Source organism: Oncorhynchus kisutch, linkage group LG15 (genome assembly GCF_002021735.2).
Source record: "Oncorhynchus kisutch isolate 150728-3 linkage group LG15, Okis_V2, whole genome shotgun sequence".
Lineage (NCBI taxonomy): Eukaryota > Metazoa > Chordata > Actinopteri > Salmoniformes > Salmonidae > Oncorhynchus > Oncorhynchus kisutch.
Genome location: NC_034188.2, coordinates 61,263,883 through 61,290,613, shown reverse-complemented (window position 1 = coordinate 61,290,613; position 26,731 = coordinate 61,263,883). Strand labels below are relative to the sequence as shown.

The 26,731-nt window shown below is 44.9% G+C and overlaps 1 protein-coding gene across 1 annotated transcript in view; it reads left to right on the top strand.

The window, feature by feature from the left end:
* Positions 1-26,731, top strand: part of LOC109904820 (neurobeachin) — a 335,275-nt gene that overhangs the window by 80,722 nt on the left and 227,822 nt on the right. Inside the window, exons 13-19 of the mRNA XM_031791425.1 lie at positions 3,974-4,092; positions 5,887-6,033; positions 8,042-8,239; positions 16,005-16,163; positions 16,440-16,498; positions 24,105-24,213; positions 25,865-26,017. Of these exons, the coding sequence (XP_031647285.1) occupies positions 3,974-4,092; positions 5,887-6,033; positions 8,042-8,239; positions 16,005-16,163; positions 16,440-16,498; positions 24,105-24,213; positions 25,865-26,017 (944 nt within the window). The remainder of the gene's footprint in view (positions 1-3,973; positions 4,093-5,886; positions 6,034-8,041; positions 8,240-16,004; positions 16,164-16,439; positions 16,499-24,104; positions 24,214-25,864; positions 26,018-26,731) is intronic.

Sequence of the window (26,731 nt, the reverse complement as noted above, 5' to 3'; positions counted from 1 at the left end):
CAGTTACTAATTAACAATAGTTACTATCATTGTCCTTCTGGTGTGGATAGTGTTTGGTTGACATAAACCTGATAGATACAAGATAATCATACCTCCAGTGAGAGAAAGGCATTCTTTTTCCTGAGTATCTACAATGTGAACATCAAATCGAGAGAGACAATCTGAATTAGAAATGTAATGTTCGCACCTCGTAATTTTTTATACTGTTTCTTTTGCAGCTTTCGCACCAGTAAGGAATCGGCTACTCTGCACATTTCGTGGGCAACTGTCTGATCGTGACATCGCTGAAGTCTAAAGGCAAAGGCTTCCAGCACTGTGTCAAATATGACTTTCAACCTCGGAAGGTAGAGGTGCTTGGCAGACGTCACTGTGCTTGCCATTTCAAACCGATACCAGAACCCAGGACCTCTGCCTTGCAAACACACGCGGCTGCCCTGCTGAAACGTTCTTAGACACTTGCGCCAACGAAACGCTAGCTGTTCGGCCGTGCAAGTGGAGACTACAAGGGTGACCAGGTTTCATCTATTACCCTGGTAGTGATCAGTGATCAATGGTCAGTGTGCTTACACCAGCCTATAAGTCACATAGCTGATGATCAGTAGAGGGCTCATGCAGCAGTGTGCAGGTCCCATATGTGATTGATGGTGTGTTGAGGTGCGGCTGATAGAATGGGATCATCAGTCTGCTGCTCTATAGGACTGTGTTGATCTGTGAGAATGTTATGGATGTGGCCTGACCCCAGCCTGTTGCCATGTGAGTACTATCAGTAGTACTCTGTAGTTATATGTATTAAGTGTTTTAGGCTGCCACCCTGTCCAAATCAGATTTTCTCTCTGTATCCAATATTTTCTTCTGACTGTCCACACTCAATGTGACCCATATCAGATTGGCGCATTCACACTGATGTAGCCTCTGAAGTAGCACATAGAGGCAATGCTAATTTCCAGTTACTGTTCCTTTAAATGTGTCACACTGCTTTGCTTTATCTTGGCCAGGTCGCAGTTGCAAATGAGAACTTGTTCTCAACTAGCCTACCTCGTTAAATAAAGGGGAAATAAAAATAAAACATGTTGGGGTGGTGGTCATGGTTCAGCAAGTCTTGTGCAAAAATAACCCTTCAGAGCAAAATATTATCTGATCTGACTGTCCAGACAGAGGTCGCATATGGAGGATCGTGTTTGTATCAAGAATGGGATCCAAGTATAAATTGAAAGTCAAAAGATGAGATTCCATGTAGTTTTGTGCTGTTTACACATTACGGAAAAGATCTGATAGGCATCAGATATGCAATCATTGGCAAAAGACCTGAATTGGGCTGCCTGTGTCAACGCAGCCTCCAAGTAGGAGAGCTGATCTAAGATCAGTGCTGATCTAGAATACAGGTAATCTTATTCATTGTGATCTAAAAGCTTCATCAGTCCTAAATCAGCACTGAGATGCTTTATGCATACAGCCTCTGGCATTTACAGTGACAGCATCTTAATACAACTTTAGCAGATCTTTACAGCAAACCTAGTATACCTGTGGTTTGGAAATGCATGTTGTATATACTGAATTCTGCTGTGTGGGTTCAGTACATGTCATAATAGACCATATACAAGGTGAGCCGTTTGACTTTACTAACAGATCATTATGGACAGAAAATGCAGCGCAATTGTTAGGATAGACAAACATCTGTCATAACAAAACACTCCTCTCTACAGACCAGGGAGAGAGAGAACATCATAACCTGTTCTGTTTAACACTCTCACAGGGACCTCCTCACAGGAACAGCTGGCTGTGCCCTGAGATTGAGATGAGAGTGTAGAGAGGAATGGTAATGTAGCTTGGGATGTCTGACACCCGTACCGCCTCTCGCCCCAGTAGAGATAACAGGCTGGTTCAAGGCTGCTCTCAGTCATTTAAATCCTTCGGTTAAAACAGCTGTCAGTAACAATGATGTGTCTGACATGGCACCCTATTCTGTACATAGTGCAACACTATGTAAGGAAATAAGGTCCCCCTCTTGTCCTCTCCTCTCTGCACCAGGTCAACATTTTCCAGTAGTGAAGTCATCAGTGGTCATTAAAGTAGAGGGCGACTTTGATCTAAAGATATCCTCAAATCAAGATCTGCTCTCTGGTGGTTCAAAGTGATCTTAAGAGGGGCGTTGCCTCTTAATCGTCAACTGGAGTAATCTGATCCACTCTGCCGTAGTCATGTTGATGGTGTGTTTAACATCCTGTTGATCTGCAGTTAGATCAACATAGTGAGAGTTTCAGATGTAACTGCTTCATCTAAAGCCCTTACATTGAGATGATCCGTGTACAGGTTAGATGTATCAAAGAAACTGCCTTGTGGATAACTCTATGGTCTGGAATACTGTGTTGTCTATACCATGCAGAATGTATGGATAACTCTATGGTCTGGAATACTGTGTTGTCTATACCATGCAGAATGTATGGATAACTCTATGGTCTGGAATACTGTGTTATCTATACCATGCAGAATGTATGGATAACTCTATGGTCTGGAATACTGTGTTATCTATACCATGAGAATGTATGGATAACTCTATGGTCTGGAATACTGTGTTATCTATACCATGCAGAATGTATGGATAACTCTATGGTCTGGAATACTGTGTTGTCTGATACCATGCAGAATGTATGGATAACTCTATGGTTGGAATACTGTGTTGTCTATACCATGCAGAATGTATGGATAACTCTATGGTCTGGAATACTGTGTTGTCTATACCATGCAGAATGTATGGATAACTCTATGGTCTGGAATACTGTGTTATCTATACCATGCAGAAATGTATGGATAACTCTATGGTCTGGAATACTGTGTTGTCTTATACCATGCAGAATGTATGGATAACTCTATGGTCTGGAATACTGTGTTATCTATAACCATGCAGAATGTATGGATAACTCTATGGTCTGGAATACTGTGTTACTTATACCATGCGAATGTATGGATAACTATGGTCTTGGAATACTGTGTTATCTATACCATGCAGAATGTATGGATAACTCTATGGTCTGGAATACTGTGTTATCTATACCATGCAGAATGTATGGATAACTCTATGGTCTGGATACTGTGTTATCTATACCATGCAGAATGTATGGATAACTCTATGGTCTGGAATACTGTGTTATCTATACCATGCAGAATGTATGGATAACTCTATGGTCTGGAATACTGTGTTGTCTATACCATGCAGAATGTATGGATAACTCTATGGTCTGGAATACTGTGTTATCTATACCATGCAGAATGTATGGATAACTCTATGGTCTGGAATACTGTGTTGTCTATACCATGCAGAATGTATGGATAACTCTATGGTCTGGAATACTGTGTTATCTATACCATGCAGAATGTATGGATAACTCTATGGTCTGGAATACTGTGTTATCTATACCATGCAGAATGTATGGATAACTATGGTCTGGAATACTGTGTTATCTATACCATGCAGAATGTATGGATAACTCTATGGTCTGGAATACTGTGTTATCTATACCATGCAGAATGTATGGATAACTCTATGGTCTGGAATACTGTGTTATCTATACCATGCAGAATGTAGGATAAACTCTATGGTCTGGAATACTGTGTTATCTATACCATGCAGAATGTATGGATAACTCTATGGTCTGGGAATACTGTGTTATCTATACCATGCAGAATGTATGGATAACTATGGTCTGGAATACTGTGTTATCCTATACCATGCAATTAGGTCTGTGTTACACTGCATTGTCTCTGCAAATGTATGAGGTCAGAGCTACTGAATCACATGACCTATTTGGTCTCTAGATGATCTGGGTGATGCAATGCAACACAATAGGCTTGTTAAAAACCCTGTTCATACAGTGGGACTGAATGGGTTGTAGTTGCTTGTGTTATTATGTGTGGAGCGCACTCCTCTCTCTCTCTAACCCTCTCTCTCCTCTAACTTCTCTCCTCTGTGTTTCAGTGGTACATGATCAGCATCGTCCAATCTACAACCGCTGGAGGAACAGTGAGATCCGTTGCTACGTCAATGGTCAGCTGGTCTCCTATGGCGACATGGCCTGGCACGTCAACACCAGCGACGTGAGAATGCTCCTCATTGCTGATTGGTTGTTTGATGCTTGATTGATTGACTGACTCTCCTGTCACTGCTTATTCCTGATGTGAGGCCTCTACAAGGTCGTGTTTAGTACGGCAAAGAGGCACATTTTGAACAGCTTTGAAACATTTCTTATTGGACAAGTGGAACTATAATCTATTTCACTCCGTTTTCCCCTGTTTTCGTCCCCACTGAACACAGCCGTGGTGGTAGTAATATGTGTGGTTGTGATGGTTGTGTCGTGATATATGTGGTTGTGATGGTTGTGTCTGTGATATTTGTGGTTGTGATGGTTGTGATGTTTTGTGGTTGTGGTGTTTGTGTATGTAATGTTTGTGGCTGCAAGTGCAGCATTTGATCACATGCCACAGTTTGAAATCATCCGAGCCTGGGGCTCTGGTCAAAAGTAGTGCACTATATAGGGAATAGGGTGCCATTTGGGGCACAGCCCAGAGATGCATAAAATCCTCTGTGGTGCTCATTGAGTTTCAGCGCTGTGGGCAGAGTTTACTCTTGGGAGCAGAGCTTCATTTTTCAAAGCTCCCATTTGAATAACCATTTATCAGGGAGATGTTTGAAGAGAGGAAGCCCATCTACAGAGTTAGGGATGGTGCTATCTACAGAGTTAGGGATGGTGTTATCTACAGAGTTAGGGAGTGGTGTTATCTACAGAGTTAGGGATGGTGCTATCTACAGAGTTAGGGATTGGTGCTATCTACAGAGTTAAGGATGGTGTTATCTACAGAGTTAAGGATGGTGCTATCTACAGAGTTAGGGATGGTGCTATCTGTAGAGTTAGGGATGGTGCTATCTGTAGAGTTAGGGATGGTGCTATCTGTAGAGTTAGGGATGGTGCTCTCTGTAGAGTTAGGGATGGTTCTCTCTGTAGAGTTAGGGATGGTGCTCTCTGTAGAGTTAGGGATGGTGCTATCTGTAGAGTTTAGGGATGGTGCTATCTGTAGAGTTAGGGATGGTGCTATCTGTAGAGTTAGGGATGGTGCTATCTACAGAGTTAGGGATGGTGCGATCTGTAGAGTTAGGGATGGTGCTATCTACAGAGTTTAGGGATGGTGTTATCTATAGAGTTCGGATGGTGTTATCTACAGAGTTCGGATGGATGGGGTGTGTGTAGTGATAATTTTTATAACACATGTCTACAAGGCAAGGGCTACACATACATGTTTATAAGGGCAGACACACACACACTATGGGATATGGCAAAGGTAGTGCACCAATTCAGAATAGGGTGCCATTTGGAATGCAGACCTAAGTGTCTGCCAACCTTTCTTTTCTCTGAGTGGCAATCTATTAGAGGCACTGTAATCATGCACTCTCATAATTATCCTATTTGCCCATTCAAAGCTGTCATCAGTTTTTTTGTCTGTTAATTGCTCTGATGCTCAGCTGTCTTTGAAGTTTGGGTGATGTTGTAACCTCTCTGAGTCTGCTGGAGGATTTAAAAGACATGACCCTATCCTCTCATCTCGGTCTCAGTGTCTGTATAATTGCCCTAACCATTTCCCAGAGCCATATATAGAGAGAAAGTTTGGTCATTGTGGTTTATATTTGAACATTATAAATATATTCTTCTTTGTATAATTTTACAGAGCTATGATGAACCCTATTTTCCTCTCTCTGAGTCCCTATACAAATCTGATCCTCTCCTCTCCCCTCTCTCTGTCTCCTCTCTCTCTCTCTCCTCCCTCTCCTGCTACAGACCTATGATAAACCCCCTGCACTGTGTGCCCGTGTACTGACCCTCTCCTCTCCCTCTACAGAGTTATGATAAGTGCTTCCTGGGTTCGTCGGAGACAGCTGATGCTAACAGGGTATTCTGTGGTCAGCTGGGGGCCATCTATGTGTTCTCTGAGGCTCTCAACCCAGCTCAGATATTTGCCATTCATCAGCTGGGAGCGGGCTATAAGGTATGTACTGGGCTGACTGAATTAGGTTACTGATAGGTTAGCTTAGGATAGGAATAACTTTAATGGTACATGCACAAAGCCTGCTACACATATCAATCTGTGAAATCAATGCTGCTTGCCACAGTTTCCTGTTCCCTGCTACCTGGTGTCTCCATCCAAAGTGCTTTGTTTGTATGTGTCATGTGTCCTAACACTGTATAGGCTGAATGCACAGTGTTCTGTTCTCTGGCTGCCTCTGAAACTATGGTTTGGACTGTTGAACAGACCCAGACATACTTGAACGCTGTGCCTGTCATTGATCCAGTGTAGGTTGGGACCATAGCTAGTCCTAGCCTGTCTCATTCAGTCTGTCAGGAGACACCAACAGACAGGGCAGCCTAACAGGGTGGAGGAGACACCGGCAGACAGGGCAGTCTAACAGGGTATAGGAGACACCGACAGCCAGGGCAGTCTAACAGGGTATAGAAGACACCGACATACAGGGCAGTCTAACAGGGTATAGGAGACACCGACAGACAGGGCAGTCTAACAGGGTATAGGAGACACCGGCAGACAGGGCAGTCTAACAGGGTATAGGAGACACCGGCAGACAGGGCAGTCTAACAGGGTATAGGAGACACCGGCAGACAGGGCAGTCTAACAGGGTATAGGAGACACCGGCAGACAGGGCAGTCTACCAGGTTATAGGAGACACCGGCAGACAGGGCAGTCTACCAGGGTATAGGAGACACCGACAGACAGGGCAGTCTAACAGGGTATAGGAGACACCGGCAGACAGGGCAGTCTAACAGGGTATAGGAGACACCGGCAGACAGGGCAGTCTACCAGGGTATAGAAGACACCGACAGACAGGGCAGTCTACCAGGGTATAGGAGACACCGGCAGACAGGGCAGTCTAACAGGGTATAGGAGACACTGACAGACAGGGCAGTCTACCAGGGTATAGGAGACACCGACAGACAGGGCAGTCTAACAGGGTATAGGAGACACCGACAGACAGGGCAGTCTAACAGGGTATAGGAGACACCGACAGACAGGGCAGTCTACCAGGGTATAGGAGACACCGACAGACAGGGCAGTCTACCAGGGTATAGGAGACACTGACAGACAGGGCAGTCTACCAGGGTATAGGAGACACCGACAGACAGGGCAGTCTACCAGGGTATAGGAGACACCGACAGACAGGGCAGTCTACCAGGGTATAGATGACACTCACTTCTGTTGTTACTAGGTTTTATTAGTATGTCCTATCTGCATGTAATAGTGGAGTTGCCAGAGAGAAGCTGTCTGTAGAGGCCTGCAGACTGAGCCTACTCTACCAGGCCCCAGGAGGTTGTTAACTAGCGGATATGGGATCATAATAGCCTATGTGTCTGGTCTACTGAGCCTGGTACAGTGTATTCTCTGCTTGTTTTCTCAGCTATCTACATCTCTTCATGACAGAGAAGCTCCACTATTTCAGTTCAGTGTAGGTCTCATCTATTTTAGTGTAGGTCTCATCTATTTCAGTCTAGGTCTCATCTATTTCAGTCTAGGTCTCATCTCTCCCCATCTGAATCATCATGTCTGTAGCTAAACGAGGGATGTGTCTCACCTTTCATCACTCCTCTATGTCTGTGGCCGTTCATTCATTATTCACTCCTCCGTTGAGAGGACCTTCCTGATTTACTGATTAATAACATACCAATTGATGATGCATTGATTGATTAATTGAGCTCCTCTCTCACCTGCCATCCTTAATGGATTGGTTACATTAAGACTGAGTGACTCTGTTATCAGCAACATGTATTAATATATAAATATGACACTACTGCTACTGCTGCTGAGGTATGGATGGCACCTCCAGTTTAGTAGAAGAATGAGCTGTCATGATACAATACCTTATCACATCTCTTCTCTCTTTTCCCACTCTCTGTCTGTCCCTATCTCTCTCTCTCTCTGCCTTTCTCCATCGCCCTTTCTCTTCTCCCTCTCTCTGTCTGTCTCTCTATTCCTCCCCTCTCTGTAGAGTACGTTTAAGTTTAAGTCGGAGAGTGACATCCACCTGGCAGAGCACCATAAGCAGGTCCTGTATGATGGGAAGCTGGCCAGCTCCATCTCCTTCACCTACAACGCCAAGGCTACAGACGCCCAGCTCTGCCTGGAGTCATCGCCCAAGGAGAACGCCTCCATCTTCGTCCACTCACCCCACGCCCTTATGCTACAGGTTAGTTTCACTACATGCCCTTATCCAGGTACAGATGCTGTCAAATATATTGGCACCCTTGCACTTTAACATTTTGTGCAATGGAGCACAATTATCTGTTTTCTCTTTTTAAAACGGATATAATTTTTAGTCTCACCCCATGTCCTTATAAAACAGGTTAGTCTCACCTCATGTCCTTATAAAACAGGTTAGTCTCACCTCATGTCCTTATGAAACAGGTTAGTCTCACCCCATGTCCTTATGAAACAGGTTAGTCTCACCTCATGTCCTTATAAAACAGGTTAGTCTCACCTCATGTCCTTATGAAACAGGTTAGTCTCACCCCATGTCCTTATAAAACAGGTTAGTCTCACCTCATGTCCTTATAAAACAGGTTAGTCTCACCTCATGTCCTTATGAAACAGGTTAGTCTCACCCCATGTCCTTATAAAACAGGTTAGTCTCACCTCATGTCCTTATAAAACAGGTTAGTCTCACCTCATGTCCTTATAAAACAGGTTAGTCTCACCCCATGTCCTTATAAAACAGGTTAGTCTCACCTCATGTCCTTATAAAACAGGTTAGTCTCACCCCATGTCTCACCCCATGTCCTTATAAAACAGGTTAGTCTCACCTCATGTCCTTATAAAACAGGTTAGTCTCACCTCATGTCCTTATGAAACAGGTTAGTCTCACCCCATGTCCTTATAAAACAGGTTAGTCTCACCCCATGTCCTTATGAAACAGGTTAGTCTCACCCCATGTCCTTATGAAACAGGTTAGTCTCACCCCATGTCCTTATGAACAGGTTAGTCTCACCCCATGTCCTGATAAAACAGGTTAGTCTCACCCCATTGTCCTTATAAAACAGGTTAGTCTCACCTCATGTCCTTATGAAAACAGGTTAGTCTCACCCCATGTCCTTATAAACAGGTTAGTCTCACCTCATGTCCTTATAAAACAGGTTAGTCTCACCTCATGTCCTTATGAAACAGGTTAGTCTCACCTCATGTCCTTATGAAACAGGTTAGTCTCACCTCATGTCCTTATGAAACAGGTTAGTCTCACCTCATGTCCTTATAAAACAGGTTAGTCTCACCTCATGTCCTTATAAAACAGGTTAGTCTCACCTCATGTCCTTATAAAACAGGTTAGTCTCACCCCATGTCTCACCCCATGTCCTTATAAAACAGGTTAGTCTCACCTCATGTCCTTATAAAACAGGTTAGTCTCACCTCATGTCCTTATGAAACAGGTTAGTCTCACCCCATGTCCTTATAAAACAGGTTAGTCTCACCCCATGTCCTTATGAAACAGGTTAGTCTCACCCCATGTCCTTATAAAACAGGTTAGTCTCACCTCATGCCCTTTCAAAACAGGTTAGTCTCACCTCATGTCCTTATGAAACAGGTTAGGTCTCACCTCATGTCCTTATAAAACAGCTTAGTCTCACCCTCATGTCCTTATGAAACAGGTTAGTCTCACCTCATGTCCTTATAAAACAGCTTAGTCTCACCTCATGTCCTTATGAAACAGGTTAGTCTCACCTCATGTCCTGATAAAACAGGTTAGTCTCACCTCATGTCCTTATAAAACAGGTTAGTCTCACCTCATGTCCTTATGAAACAGGTTAGTCTCACCCCATGTCCTTATAAACAGGTTAGTCTCACCTCATGTCCTTATAAAACAGGTTAGTCTCACCTCATGTCCTTATGAAACAGGTTAGTCTCACCTCATGTCCTTATGAAACAGGTTAGTCTCACCTCATGTCCTTATGAAACAGGTTAGTCTCACCTCATGTCCTTATGAAACAGGTTAGTCTCACCTCATGTCCTTATAAAACAGGTTAGTCTCAACCTCATGTCCTTATAAAACAGGTTAGTCTCACCTCATGTCCTTATGAAACAGGTTAGTCTCACCTCATGTCCTTATGAAACAGGTTAGTCTCACCTCATGTCCTTATGAAACAGGTTAGTCTCACCTCATGTCCTTATGAAACAGGTTAGTCTCACCTCATGTCCTTATGAAACAGGTTAGTCTCACCTCATGTCCTTATAAAACAGGTTAGTCTCACCTCATGTCCTTATAAAACAGGTTAGTCTCACCTCATGTCCTTATGAAACAGGTTAGTCTCACCTCATGTCCTTATGAAACAGGTTAGTCTCACCTCATGTCCTTATGAAACAGGTTAGTCTCACCTCATGTCCTTATGAAACAGGTTAGTCTCACCTCATGTCCTTATGAAACAGGTTAGTCTCACCTCATGTCCTTATGAACCAGGTTAGTCTCACCTCATGTCCTTATAAAACAGGTTAGTCTCACCTCATGTCCTTATGAAACAGGTTAGTCTCACCCCATGTCCTTATAAAACAGGTTAGTCTCACCTCATGTCCTTATAAAACAGGTTAGTCTCACCTCATGTCCTTATAAAACAGGTTAGTCTCACCTCATGTCCTTATAAAACAGGTTAGTCTCACCTCATGTCCTTATGAAACAGGTTAGTCTCACCTCATGTCCTTATGAAACAGGTTAGTCTCACCTCATGTCCTTATGAAACAGGTTAGTCTCACCTCATGTCCTTATGAAAACAGGTTAGTCTCACCTCATGTCCTTATAAAACAGGTTAGTCTCACCTCATGTCCTTATGAAACAGGTTAGTCTCACCTCATGTCCTTATAAAACAGGTTAGTCTCACCTCATGTCCTTATGAAACAGGTTAGTCTCACCCCATGTCCTTATAAAACAGGTTAGTCTCACCTCATGTCCTTATAAAACAGGTTAGTCTCACCTCATGTCCTTATGAAACAGGTTAGTCTCACCCCATGTCCTTATAAAACAGGTTAGTCTCACCTTCATGTCCTTATAAACAGGTTAGGTCTCACCTCATGTCCTTATAAAACAGGTTAGTCTCACCCCATGTCCTTATAAAACAGGTTAGTCTCACCTCATGTCCTTATAAAACAGGTTAGTCTCACCCCATGTCTCACCCCATGTCCTTATAAAACAGGTTAGTCTCACCTCATGTCCTTATAAAACAGGTTAGTCTCACCTCATGTCCTTATGAAACAGGTTAGTCTCACCCCATTTCCTTATAAAACAGGTTAGTCTCACCCCATGTCCTTATGAAACAGGTTAGTCTCACCCCATGTCCTTATGAAACAGGTTAGTCTCACCCCATGTCCTTATGAAACAGGTTAGTCTCACCCCATGTCCTGATAAAACAGGTTAGTCTCACCCCATGTCCTTATAAAACAGGTTAGTCTCAACCTCATGTCCTTATGAAACAGGTTAGTCTCACCCCATGTCCTTATAAAACAGGTTAGTCTCACCTCATGTCCTTATAAAACAGGTTAGTCTCACCTCATGTCCTTATGAAACAGGTTAGTCTCACCTCATGTCCTTATGAAACAGGTTAGTCTCACCTCATGTCCTTATTGAAACAGGTTAGTCTCACCTCATGTCCTTATAAAACAGGTTAGTCTCACCTCATGTCCTTATAAAACAGGTTAGTCTCACCTCATGTCCTTATAAAACAGGTTAGTCTCACCCCATGTCTCACCCCATGTCCTTATAAAACAGGTTAGTCTCACCTCATGTCCTTATAAAACAGGTTAGTCTCACCTCATGTCCTTATGAAACAGGTTAGTCTCACCCCATGTCCTTATAAAACAGGTTAGTCTCACCCCATGTCCTTATGAAACAGGTAGTCTCACCCCATGTCCTTATGAAACAGGTTAGTCTCACCCCATGTCCTTATGAAACAGGTTAGTCTCACCCCATGTCCTGATAAAACAGGTTAGTCTCACCCCATGTCCTTATAAAACAGGTTAGTCTCACCTCATGTCCCTTATGAAACAGGTTAGTCTCACCCCCATGTCCTTATAAAACAGGTTAGTCTCACCTCATGCCCTTTCAAAACAGGTTAGTCTCACCTCATGTCCTTATGAAACAGGTTAGTCTCACCTCATGTCCTTATAAAACAGCTTAGTCTCACCTCATGTCCTTATGAAACAGGTAGTCTCACCTCATGTCCTTATAAAACAGGTTAGTCTCACCTCATGTCCTATGAAACAGGTTAGTCTCACCTCATGTCCTGATAAAACAGGTTAGTCTCACCTCATGTCCTTATAAAACAGGTTAGTCTCACCTCATGTCCTTATGAAACAGGTTAGTCTCACCCCATGTCCTTATAAAACAGGTTAGTCTCACCTCATGTCCTTATAAAACAGGTTAGTCTCACCTCATGTCCTTATGAAACAGGTTAGTCTCACCTCATGTCCTTATAAAACAGGTTAGTCTCACCTCATGTCCTTATGAAACAGGTTAGTCTCACCTCATGTCCTTATGAAACAGGTTAGTCTCACCTCATGTCCTTATAAAACAGGTTAGTCTCACCTCATGTCCTTATGAAACAGGTTAGTCTCACCCCATGTCCTTATAAAACAGGTTAGTCTCACCTCATGTCCTTATAAAACAGGTTAGTCTCACCTCATGTCCTTATAAAACAGGTTAGTCTCACCTCATGTCCTTATAAAACAGGTTAGTCTCACCTCATGTCCTTATGAAACAGGTTAGTCTCACCTCATGTCCTTATGAAAACAGGTTAGTCTCACCTCATGTCCTTATGAAACAGGTTAGTCTCACCTCATGTCCTTATGAAACAGGTTAGTCTCACCTCATGTCCTTATGAAACAGGTTAGTCTCACCTCATGTCCTTATAAAACAGGTTAGTCTCACCTCATGTCCTTATAAAACAGGTTAGTCTCACCTCATGTCCTTATGAAAACAGGTTAGTCTCACCTCATGTCCTTATGAAACAGGTTAGTCTCACCTCATGTCCTTATGAAAACAGGTTAGTCTCACCTTCATGTCCTTATGAAACAGGTTAGTCTCACCTCATGTCCTTATAAAACAGGTTAGTCTCACCTCATGTCCTTATGAAACAGGTTAGTCTCACCTCATGTCCTTATAAACAGGTTAGTCTCACCTCATGTCCTTATGAAACAGGTTAGTCTCACCCCATGTCCTTATAAAACAGGTTAGTCTCACCTCATGTCCTTATAAAACAGGTTAGTCTCACCTCATGTCCTTATGAAACAGGTTAGTCTCACCTCATGTCCTTATGAAACAGGTTAGTCTCACCTCATGTCCTTATGAAACAGGTTAGTCTCACCTCATGTCCTTATAAAACAGGTTAGTCTCACCTCATGTCCTTATAAAACAGGTTAGTCTCACCTCATGTCCTTATAAAACAGGTTAGTCTCACCTCATGTCCTTATGAAACAGGTTAGTCTCACCTCATGTCCTTATGAAACAGGTTAGTCTCACCTCATGTCCTTATAAAAACAGGTTAGTCTCACCTCATGTCCTTATAAAACAGGTTAGTCCTCACCTCATGTCCTTATGAACAGGTTAGTCTCACCTCATGTCCTTATAAAACAGGTTAGTCTCACCTCATGTCCTTATGAAACAGGTTAGTCTCACCTCATGTCCTTATGAAACAGGTTAGTCTCACCTCATGTCCTTATGAAACAGGTTAGTTCTCACCTCAATGTCCTTATGAAACAGGTTAGTCTCACCTCATGTCCTTATGAAACAGGTTAGTCTCACCTCATGTCCTTATGAAACAGGTTAGTCTCACCCCATGTCCTTATAAAACAGGTTAGTCTCACCTCATGTCCTTATGAAACAGGTTAGTCTCACCTCATGTCCTTATGAAACAGGTTAGTCTCACCTCATGTCCTTATGAAACAGGTTATCTCACCTCATGTCCTTATGAAACAGCGTTAGTCTCACCTCATGTCCTTATAAAACAGGTTAGGTCTCACCTCATGTCCTTATGAAACAGGTTAGTCTCACCTCATGTCCTTATGAAACAGGTTAGTCTCACCCCATGTCCTTATAAAACAGGTTAGTCTCACCTCATGTCCTTATGAAACAGGTTAGTCTCACCTCATGTCCTTATGAAACAGGTTAGTCCTCACCTCATGTCCCTTATGAAACAGGTTAGTCTCACCCCATGTCCTTATGAAAACAGGTTAGTCTCACCTCATGTCCTTATGAAACAGGTTAGTCTCAACCCCATGTCCTTATGAAACAGGTTAGTCTCACCTCATGTCCTTATGAAACAGGTTAGTCTCACCTCATGTCCTTATGAAACAGGTTGTCTCACCCCATGTCCTTATGAAACAGGTTAGTCTCACCTCATGTCCTTATAAAACAGGTTAGTCTCACCTCATGTCCTTATGAAACAGGTTAGTCTCCACCCCATGTCTTAATGAACAGGTTAGTCTCACCCCATGTCCTTATGAAACAGTTAGTCTCACCCCATGTCCTTATGAAACATGTTAGTCTCACCCATGTCCTTATGAAACAGGTTAAGTCTCACCTCATGTCCTTATGAAACAGGTTAGTCTCACCCCATGGTCCTTATGAAACAGGTTAGTCTCACCCCATGTCCTTATAAACAGGTTAGTCTCACCTCATGTCCTTATGAAACAGGTTAGTCTCACCCCATGTCCTTTATGAAACAGGTTAGTCTCACCTCATGTCCTTATGAAACAGGTTAGTCTCACCCCATGTCCTTATAAAACAGGTTAGTCTCACCCCATGTCCTTATAAAACAGGTTTAGTCTCACCCCATGTCCTTATAAAACAGGTTAGTCTCATCTCAACCCATGTCCTTATAAAACAGGTTAGTCTCACCTCATGTCCTTATAAAACAGGTTAGTCTCACCTCATGTCCTTATAAAACAGGTTAGTCTCACCCCATGTCCTTATAAAACAGGTTAGTCTCACCCCATGTCCTTATAAAAACAGGTTAGTCTCACCCCATGTCCTTATAAAACAGGTTAGTCTCACCTCATGTCCTTATAAAACAGGTTAGTCTCACCCCATGTCCTTATAAAACAGGTTAGTCTCACCTCATGTCCTTATAAAACAGGTTAGTCTCACCCCATGTCCTTATAAAACAGGTAGTCTCACCCCATGTCCTTATAAAACAGGTTAGTCTCACCTCATGTCCTTATAAAACAGGTTAGTCTCACCCATGTCCTTATAAAACAGGTTAGTCTCACCTCATGTCCTTATAAAACAGGTTAGTCCTCACCCCCATGTCCTTATAAAACAGGTTAGTCTCACCCCATGTCCTTATAAAACAGGTTAGTCTCACCCCATGTCCTTATAAAACAGGTTAGTCTCACCTCCATGTCCTTATAAAAACAGGTTAGTCTCACCCCATGTCCTTATAAAAACAGGTTAGTCTCACCTCATGTCCTTATAAAAACAGGTTAGTCCTCACCCCATGTCCTTATAAAACAGGTTAGTCTCACCCCATGTCCTTATAAAACAGGTTAGTCTCACCTCATGTCCTTAGTAAAACAGGTTAGTCTCACCTCATGTCCTTATGAAACAGGTTAGTCTCACCTCATGTCCTTATAAACAGGTTAGTCTCTACCCCATGTCCTTATAAAACAGGTTAGTCTCACCTCATGTCCTTATAAAAACAGGTTAGTCTCACCCCATGTCCTTATAAAACAGGTTAGTCTCACCCCATGTCCTTATAAAACAGGTTAGTCCTCACCTCATGTCCTTATAAAACAGGTTAGTCTCACCCCATGTCCTTATAAAACAGGTTAGTCTCACCCCATGTCCTTTTAATATATGTTTATTAAGTTACAGTAAAACTATATTACATATGTTTATGTTTGTAAAGTTACAGTAAACTATATTACATATGTTTATGTTTTAAGTTACAGTAAACTAACACTGTATTGTTCCCTGGTAGGATGTGAAGGCCATAGTGACCCACTCCATCCACAGTGCCATCCACTCAATAGGAGGGATCCAGGTGCTGTTCCCTCTCTTCTCCCAGCTGGACTACCATCAACCCAACGACCAGCACAACTACCAGCACCATGAGACCCCAGCTGGAGACTACCGTCTGGTGAGTACATGAAGTTTCTGACATCTTCAAGTAAGTGTCTGAGTCTTCTACTATGAGAATGTTGAGAATCAACTTTCTAATTTACCCCTTCCTGCTGATCCTTGTCCTGAAGGTCCAGCGTTGTCCTTATCAGAGCGCTCCACTGAGCCCTGTTCCAATCAGAGCTCAGCCATAATCCTGAATTAGCTCAGTGACAGAGACCACACTGGGGAGAAACACACACACAGCAGCTCTGAGTCAGGCTCTGCTCTGCCTCTGGCCCTCTATCTGGTGCAGCCAGGGCTAAGCCTACTGGGTAGTGTAGTCCCAGCCCTGCCCTGGGTTAAGCCTGATGGGTAGTGTTCCATCCCATACCAGCCCAGCCAAGCCAGCTAGTGAACTCTGAGTGACTGCCTATTCTAGTGAGTCTACCACTAAACTAACTGATGACTTAACCTTAACGCAGGGATGCAAAGTTAGGACCCAAACATATGATATGTGATGTGTGATTAACTCTACAATTAACTCTGTAAATTTAAGATTTCCAGATTGTCCTACTAAATTGTGAACGTAAATTAAATCAAACAGGTACTCTATAAATGAGGAATGTATTTACTCAAATCACTAACAGATGTATTAGTCACGAATGAATTAACACTCAATTACAGTATACATGAAATACATTATACAGAATAAAAAAGGGTCAATGTGTGACAGAAATAACACTTATATGGGTCTTTTAGAATGACCTCTAAGAGAAAAGGTCTAACGTGTGTCTGTACACACATTGAGCTTGCAAACAAGGCCTCGATGAACCAAAAGAGACTCCGATCTTTTATCCTTGGTAAAACATAAAGTCACCTGAATTAACATTTCTTTGCACTTTTCTGGGGGAAACAAAAGGAAGGACATCACAACCGGATTCTAAACTAATTATCAAACTCGTAAATGTTAGTGTAACGACAGGCCACCAGGAAGCTGCCCAGTAACAGAAAGGTTGCTGGGTCGAATCCAAGAGCTGACAAGGTAAAAAATCTGTCGTTCTGCCCCTGAGCAAGGCAGTTAACCCACCATTCCCTGGGCGCCGAAGACGTGGATGTCCATTAAAGCAGCACCCCGCACCTCTCTGACGCAGAGGGGTTGGGTTAAATGTGGAAAACAGTTTTCAGTTGAAGGCGTTCAGTTGTAAAACTGACTGGGTCTCCCCCTCCCTTTTCCCTTTCATCTGATCAGCGATCGGTCAATCATACAATTCTGACCAGTCTTTCTGAAAAGACATCAATCAGAACATGTACAGTACAACAAGACTTATCAAACTGTTCAACTCTTTGAACTCTCCAAACATGATAATAATACAAGGTCAGGTCCAATATGAATCGCTTTCAGCCTTGAGGGCGGAGGGAACCAAATGGCTTCTCCTGTACTTCATGGGAATGAATGTCCTGCCCAGGGTTGAAGGCGCGAGCAAGGATGTACCTCACTCTTTGAAATGGTAGAACATGGTTATTTCTCTAGATTGAATAAACTACAGAACAAAATACAAACCCTCCAAACCATAAAGTCCTGTGGTGTTGATGGTATCATGAAGGCGATTATAAGATATACAGACCACAAATTCCAATTGGCTATACTTAGCTCTTTAACATCATCCTGAGCTCTGGCATCTTCCCCAATATTTGGAACCAAGGACTGATCACCCCAATCCATTAAAGTGGATACAATTTTGACCCCAATAACTACTGGGGAATATGCGTCAACAGCAACCTTGAGATAATCCTCTGCATTATCATTAACAGCAGACTCATACATTTCCTCAGTGAAAACAATGCACTGAGCAAATGTCAATTAGCTTTTTACCAAATTACCATATGACAGATCACGTATTCACCCTGCACACCCTAATAGACTAACAAACAAACCAAAACAAAGGCAATTTCAAAAAAGCTTTTGACCCTCAATGAGGGTCTGCTATACAAATTGATGGAAAGCGGTGTTGGAGGTAAAACATACAACATTATAAAATCCATGTACACAAACAACAAGAGTGCAGTTAAAATTGGCAAAAAACTGACACATTTCTTTCCACAGGGCTGTGGGGTGAGACAGGGATGCAGCTTGAGCAACACCCTCTTCAACATATACAGTGCATTTGGAAAGTATTCAGACCCCTTGACTTTTTCCACAGGCTTATCTAAAATGGATTGAATAAAAATAATTCCAGATCAATCTACACACAATACCCCATAATGACAAAGTGAAAGGAAGTTTTTAGAAATGTTTGCAAATGTAGCTCGAAGGAATTGTCCGTAGAACTCTGAGACAGGATTGTGTCAAGGTACAGATCTTGGGAAGGGTACCACATCTTTTTGGCAGCATTGAAGGTCCCCAAGAACACAGTGGCCTCCATCATTGTTAAATGGAATAAGTGTGGAACCACCAAGACTCTTCCTAGATCCTGCCACCCGGCCAAACTGAGCAATTGGGGGAGAAGGGCCTTGGTCAGGGAGGTGACCAAGAACCCAGTAGTCACTCTGACAGAGTTCTTCTGTGGAGATGGGAGAACTTTTCAGAATGACAACCATCTCTGCATCACTCTACCAATCAGGCCTTTCTAGTAGAGTGGCCAGACGGAAGCCACTCCTCAGTAAAAGGCACATGACAGCCCACTTGGTGTTTGCCAAAAGGTGCCTAAAGCACTCTCAGACCATGAGAAACAAGATTCTCTGGTCTGATGAAACCAAGATTGAACTCTTGGCCTGAATGCCAAGCGTCACGTCTGGAGGAAACCAGACACCGCTCATCACCTGGCTAATACCATCCCTACGGTGACGCATGGTGGTGGCAGCATCATGCTGTGGGGATGTTTTTCAGCAGCAGGGACTGGGAGACTAGTCAGGATAGAGGGAAAGATGAACGGAGCAAAGTACAGAGAGATCCTTGATGAAAACCTGCCCCAGAGCCCTCAGGAGCTCAGACTGGGGCGAAGGTTCACCTTCCATCCGTACAACGACCCTAAGCACACAGCCAAAATAATGCAGGAGTGGCTTCGGGACATATCTCTGAATGTCTTTGAGTGTCCCAGCCAGATCCCAGACTTGAACCCGATCGAACATCTCTGGAGAGACTGGAAAATCGCTGTGCAGCAACGTTCCCCATCCAACCTGATAGAGCTTGAGAGGATCTGCAGAGAAGAATGGGAGAAACTCCCCAATACAGGTGTGCCAAGTGTCATACATAGTAGTGTCATACATTTGCAAAAATTTCTACAAACCTGTTTTTGCTTTGTCATTATCGAGTATTGTGTGTAGATTGATTTCATCCATTTTAGAACAAGGCTGGAACATAACAAAAGGTGGAAAAAGTGATTCTACAACCACCTAAAAGAAAGCAATTCCCAAACCTTCCATAACAAAGCCATCACATACAGACAGATTAACCTAGAGAAGAGACCCCTTTAGCAAGCTGGTCTAGGGGGCCCTGTTCACAAACATAAACAGACCCCACAGAGCCCCAGGACAGAAACACAATTTGAACCCAAACATAACATGACAAAAATATAATTACTTGATACTTCGGAAAGAATTGACCAATAAAACAGAGCAACATGGAATGCTATTTGGCCCTAAACAGTGAATACATAGTGGCAGAAAACCTGATCACTGTGACTGACCCAAACAATTAAGGAAAGCTTTGACTATGTACAGACTCAGTGAGCATAGCCTTGCTATTGAGAGAAGCCGCCATAGGCAGACCTGGCTCTCAAGAGGGATACCTAGTGAGTTTTCCAAATGAATGTATTCAACTGAAATGTGTTTTCCACATTTAACCAGAGAGGTGCCTTAATTGACATCCATGTCTTCGGCGCCCGGGGAACAGTGGGTTAACTGCCTTGCTTAGGGGCAGAACAACATATTTTTACCTTGTCAGCTCAGGGATTCAATCCAGCAACATTCCAGTTACTGGCCCAACGCTCAACCACTAGGCTACCTGCCGCCTCTACACTCTAACCACTAGGCTACCTGCCGCCCCAAGAGAAGACAGTATGTGCACACTACCCACAAAATGAGGTGGAAGCTGAGCTTCACTTCCTAACCTCCTGCCAAATGTATGACCATATTAGAGACACATACAGTATTTCCATCAGATTACACAGACCCACAAAGAATTCGAAAACATGTCCAATTTTGATAAATTCACATCTGTTGGGTGAAAAACCACAGTGTGCCATAACAGCAACATGATTTGTGAACTGTTCCCACAAGAAAAGGGCAGCCAATGAAGTATTTACCAATGTAAATACAACCCATATTTGTTTTTTATTTCCCCCTTTTGTACTTGAACCATTTGCACATTGTTACAAACACTGTATATAGACATAATATGACATTTGAAATGTCTCTATTGCTTTGAAACTTTGTGAGTGTTTACTGTTAATTTTGTATTGTTTATTTAACTTGCTTTGGCAATGTAAACGTATGTTTCCCATGCCAATAAAGCCTATTGAATTAAAGCCATTGATTGTGATTGACAACACGGTGTGCTGTCGCCAGCCAGTTGCATACGTAGTCTGTGTCCAGAGTCTAAGAAGGTCCTCATCTCTCCCCACTACACTGGCTCTTGTCCTGCAGAGCTGTGTGCTCATCACTGTGTCCTTGTGATGTGTCTGGGCCTGGAGAGAGTCCCTCTGGAGGATGGGAGGAAAGCGGATTAGCGAGTGTCAGAGAGAGCCTCTGTCATACTGCCAAGACACAATCACTCTGCCAGGACAGACTTTAACTGAGGGACCCACTACGAAGACAGTAACTGACCCCAATGCAGCAGTAAACAGCCCCTCCACTTCTTCTCAGAGGACACCATGTCTTTGGGATTAGAGACTAATAAAAGGACTAGGATGGGCTGGGGCTACAATATGAGGTTTGGAGCAGGGGGCTAGGAGATTAGGCTGGGGCTAGGAGATTAGGCTGGGGCTAGGAGATTAGGCTGGGGCTAGGAGAGAAGGCTGGGCTAGGAGAGAAGGCTGGGGCTAGGAGATTAGGCTGGGCTAGGAGATTAGGCTGGGGCTAGGAGATTAGGCTGGGCTAGGAGAGAAGGCTGGCTAGGAGAGAAGGCTGGGCTAGGAGAGAAGGCTGGGGCTAGGCGATTAGGCTGGGGCTAGGAGATTAGGCTGGGGCTAGGAGATTAGGCTGGGGCTAGGAGATTAGGCTGGGCTAGGAGAGAAGGCTGGGGCTAGGAGAGAAGGCTGGGGCTAGGAGATTAGGCTGGGCTAGGAGATTAGGCTGGGCTAGGAGAGAAGGCTGGGCTAGGAGAGAAGGCTGGGGCTAGGAGATTAGGCTGGGGCTAGGAGATTAGGCTGGGCTAAGGAGAGAAGGCTGGGGCTAGGAGATTAGGCTGGGCTAGGAGAGAAGGCTGGGCTAGGAGATTAGGCTGGGGCTAGGAGATTAGGCTGGGGCTAGGAGATTAGGCTGGGGCTAGGAGATTAGGCTGGGGCTAGGAGATTAGGCTGGGCTAGGAGATTAGGCTGGGGCTAGGAGATGAGGCTGGAGCTAGGAGAGAAGGCTGGAGCTAGGAGAGAAGGATGGAACTAGGAGATGAGGCTGGAACTAGGGGAGAAGGCTGGAACTAGGAGATGAGGCAGGGGCTAGGAGATTAGGCTGGGCTAGGAGATGAGGCTGGGGCTAGGAGAGAAGGCTGGGGCTAGGAGAGAAGCCTGGGGATAGAGAAGGCTGGGGCTAGGAGATTAGGCTGGACTAGGAGATGAGGCTGGGGCTAGGAGAGAAGACTGGGGCTAGGAGATGAGTCTGGGGCTAGGAGAGAAGGCTGGGGCTAGGAGATGAGGCTGGGGCTAGGCGATGAGGCTGGAGCTAGGAGAGAAGGCTGGAACTAGGAGATGAGGCTGGAACTAGGGGAGAAGGCTGGAACTAGGAGATGAGGCAGGGGCTAGGAGATTAGGCTGGGCTAGGAGATGAGGCTGGGGCTAGGAGAGAAGGCTGGGGCTAGGAGAGAAGCCTGGGGATAGAGAAGGCTGGGGCTAGGAGATTAGGCTGGGCTAGGAGATGAGGCTGGGGCTAGGAGAGAAGACTGGGGCTAGGAGATGAGTCTGGGGCTAGGAGAGAAGGCTGGGGCTAGGAGATGAGGCTGGGGCTAGGCGATGAGGCTGGGGCTGGGGCTAGGAGAGAAGGCTGGGGGCTAGGAGAGAAGGCTGGAACTAGGAGATGAGGCTGGGGCTAGGAGAGAAGGCTGGAACTAGGAGATGAGGCTGGGGCTAGGAGAGAAGGCTGGAACTAGGAGATGAGGCTGGGGCTAGGAGATTAGGCTGGACTAGGAGATGAGACTGGGGCTAGGAGAGAAGACTGGGGCTAGGAGATGAGGCTGGGGCTAGGAGATGAGGCTGGGGCTGGGGCTAGGAGAGAAGGCTGGGGCTAGGAGATGAGGCTGGGGGTGAAGCTAGGAGAGAAGGCTGGGGCTAGGAGAGAAGGCTGGAACTAGGAGATGAGGCTGGGGCTAGGAGAGAAGGCTGGGGCTAGGAGAGGAGGCTGGGCGCTGGGGATAGGAGAGAAGGCTGGGGCTAGGAGATGAGGCTGGAACTAGGGGAGAAGGCTGGAACTAGGAGATGAGCCAGGGGCTAGGAGAGAAGGCTGGAACTAGGGGAGAAGGCTGGAACTAGGAGATGAGGCAGGGGCTAGGAGATTAGGCTGGGCTAGGAGATGAGGCTGGGGCTAGGAGAGAAGGCTGGGCTAGGAGAGAAGGCTGGGGCTAGGAGATTAGGCTGGGCTAGGAGATTAGGCTGGGCTAGGAGATTAGGCTGGGCTAGGAGAGAAGACTGGGGCTAGGAGAGAAGGCTGGGGCTAGGAGAGAAGGCTGGGGCTAGGAGATGAGGCTGGAGCTAGGAGAGAAGGCTGGAGCTAGGAGAGGATGGAACTAGGAGATGAGGCTGGAACTAGGGGAGAAGGCTGGAACTAGGAGATGAGGCTGGGGCTAGGAGAGAAGGCTGGAACTAGGAGATGAGGCTGGGGCTAGGAGAGAAGGCTGGAACTAGGAGATGAGGCTGGGGCTAGGAGATTAGGCTGGACTAGGAGATTAGGCTGGACTAGGAGATGAGACTGGGGCTAGGAGAGAAGACTGGGGCTAGGAGATGAGGCTGGGGCTAGGAGATGAGGCTGGGGCTGGGGCTAGGAGAGAAGGCTGGGGCTAGGAGAGAAGGCTGGAACTAGGAGATGAGGCTGGGGCTAGGAGAGAAGGCTGGGGCTAGGAGAGGAGGCTGGGCGCTGGGGATAGGAGAGAAGGCTGGGGCTAGGAGATGAGGCTGGAACTAGGGGAGAAGGCTGGAACTAGGAGATGAGGCAGGGGCTAGGAGATTAGGCTGGGCTAGGAGATGAGGCTGGGGCTAGGAGAGAAGGCTGGGGCTAGGAGAGAAGGCTGGGGATAGAGAAGGCTGGGGCTAGGAGATGAGGCAGGGCTAGGAGAGAAGGCTGGAACTAGGAGATGAGGCAGGGGCTAGGAGATAAGGCTGGGGCTAGGAGATGAGGCTAGGCACTGGGACTAGAAGAGAAGTCTGGGGGCCAGATGAGTCTGGGCCTAGGAGATGAGGCTGGGAGCTGGGGGGTTATGATATACAGTCTCTAGCTGATTGCTGACTTCCTCAGAAGATGACCTTGAATTAGCCTATCCTCTGTCTGTCTCTCTCCAATTCTGCTAATGCCTTATATAATTTTCCCTCTCGACTACCTGACTGGTAGGATAATCAGAGGAACAAGGTTCGCCTAGAGATGGTAAAGGAGAATCTACACTACTGAGACACAGACAGCCCCAGGACCACCATACTGTATGATATAATGATGGTATTGCACAGTAGAGGAGCAATTTATCTACATTTTGACACATTTGGCTTTTTATTTGCGTACTCCTGCACACCTCCTGATGTGAGTCCATATCCTTATAAACCTGTATGTATGTGTGTTGCAGTGCCACCCTCCTGGTGTTCCTGGTTGACCTGTTGAAGAGCTCAGTGGCGATGCAGGAACAGATGCTGGGAGGGAAAGGATTCCTTGTAATCGGGTTTCTGCTGGAGAAGGTAGAAACTCTAACCTAAACCATAAAGCACACTGGAGATAAGGCATGGACTCTTTGTCATCTTCCATAGTTTTGAATGTATGTCCTGCTTTGCTTTGATGTTGTGTCTATATGGGTTTTTAATGATCCAATCAATCAATCAAAATCAATCAATTAAATCAATACATCATACCTTGTACCTCAAATGGCACGCTATTCCCCATATAGTGCACTACAGTTGACCAAATCTACAGGGTTTGGTTTGGCCTAATTGTCACGATTGTCGTTTAAATAATTGGACCAAGGCGCAGCGTGAGTAGAGTTCCACATATTTATTACATTGAAACTTAAATCAATAAAGAATTAACGAACGTGCAGTACGTAGCGCACATAGGCACTAAACAAACCAATATCCCACAACGCAGATGGGCAAAGGGACACACTAAGTATGATCCCCAATTAGAGTCAATGATATTCAGCTGCCTCCAATTGGGAACCATACTCACACACCAACATAGAACTATAATACTAGAAAAACTCCCTAGTCCCGCTCTGACCTATTACACCATAGAGAACCCCGAGGGCTCTCTATGGTCAGGGCATGACACTAATAGAGCTCTGGTCAAAAGGTAGTGCACTATATAGGGAGTAGAGTGCAATTTAAGTTTACCCATTCTTACTTTCTATGGTGGTGCCAGGCAACAGCTGATGACAGTTATTTATAGATTGATATCTTTCAAACCAATGTCCCTTAATATTCTGTAGTTCAAAAGCCTCTTTACTCCTCACTCTCAGTCCAAGGATATCAGAAAAGGACCAGAATTAGATCCATGGTTCTGAAACAGACAGGGACACAACAGGGCATCAGCCAGTCAGACGGACTGTGTAATGCTGTTTGAAACATGGAGCCCAGTAGGCCTCGGACTGATAGGATCAAACCACAGATCAAAGAACAGAGCAGAGAGGCACAGAGGTGAGGAAGAGATTTGGAAGAAGAATCCACTTTGTGTTTTGAAGGGTATGTCGTCTCACTGCTTCCCCAGCCAGCTGCTGTCAGTCTGTATCCAAAATGGCATCCTATTCCCAACATAGTGCACTTCTTTTGATCAGAGCCCTATGGGGCCTTTTTGGATGCAGACAGACTGTCCTGTAGCATCCTGACATCTATCCATCAGAGTCCAGCAGAGCCCAGATCTCAGGGCCAGGAACAGGTGGCTGTAACAGGGGCCCGACGGTGGAAACACTTTATCCCTCTCTCTCTCTCTCTCTCTCTCTGTCTCTCTCTCTTTCTCTCCTCTCCCTCCCGCTGCCAACTCTCACACACTCACACCATCCTACCATCTGGTTTAGATCTGTTTATACCACAGCTAGAATATTAGGAGAGACTACCTGTACCTGGTCAGGAGACATTTTGACAGACAACAATTATAACAGAAAGACTCCTGGATGCTCAGTCAAATGCTCTCAAACTTGGCTTGTTTGGTGAAATGTCTATACATCCCAGTTGATTACTTCAAAATGGTGAAACTCCTCGATGGCACTGCCCATGCTAAAACAGGCAAGTGAACCCTCTATTCAACTCTATGGTTGGCTTATTATTATTGATTGATTGGTTGACTAGGTTGATTGATTGATTGAATATCCAGTGGTCTGACCATTCCCTGTGCCCTCAGTCCTCCAGGGTCCACATCACTCGTGCGGTCCTGGAGCAGTTCCTGTCCTTCGCTAAGTACCTGGATGGGTTAACCCATGGAGCGCCACTCCTCAAACAGCTCTGTGACCACATCCTGTTCAACGCAGCCATCTGGATACACACCCCCGCCAAGGTAAGCCCGACACCCCCACCATGGTAAGCTCCATCCCCACACCCCACCCAATCTGGTTCCACAGGGTCCAGGTAGCTCCATGGTAACCCCCCTGAGTTCTGACTCACTGAAGACTGTTTAGAGCATTACTCACTTCTACCATGATCCATTATGTAACACACAGGGTCCTGATATTAGTGGATATTTTCTCCTCTGTATTAAAGGCTGCACCATGACTCAGGTTTACTGCCAGCTGTCACAATCAGCTCCTCAACCCTGATAAGTATTGAAAGTCACAGAGTGAAAACACATAATTACCCGTGAAGAAGTGGATGAGGCGGATCAGAGGAGCTGGGTTGTGTGGAGAATCCATTCTCCTCACTGACACCGCTGCTGGTGGCTCTTATGAATAAACACACAACAACTGAGGGGAAAAATGTCTCAGGAGTTGTGGTTGAGAGAGTCTCTGGAGGCTGTCCTCAGACCCCCACACACACACTCCTCTCACATTGAGCAGAGAGAGAGCGAGAGAGATTGTTGTTACTGTTGTCCCGTGGACAATATTGATTATTATTATTTTAATTATGTTAATATTGTAAATCTCCAAAGTAAACTAGGGCAAAATGTTCAACGTTACGTCATGCCAATGAGAGGGAGAGAGGGAGAGAGGGAGAGAGGGAGAGAGGGAGAGAGAGGGAGGGAGAGAGGGAGAGAGAGAGAGAGGGAGAGAGGGAG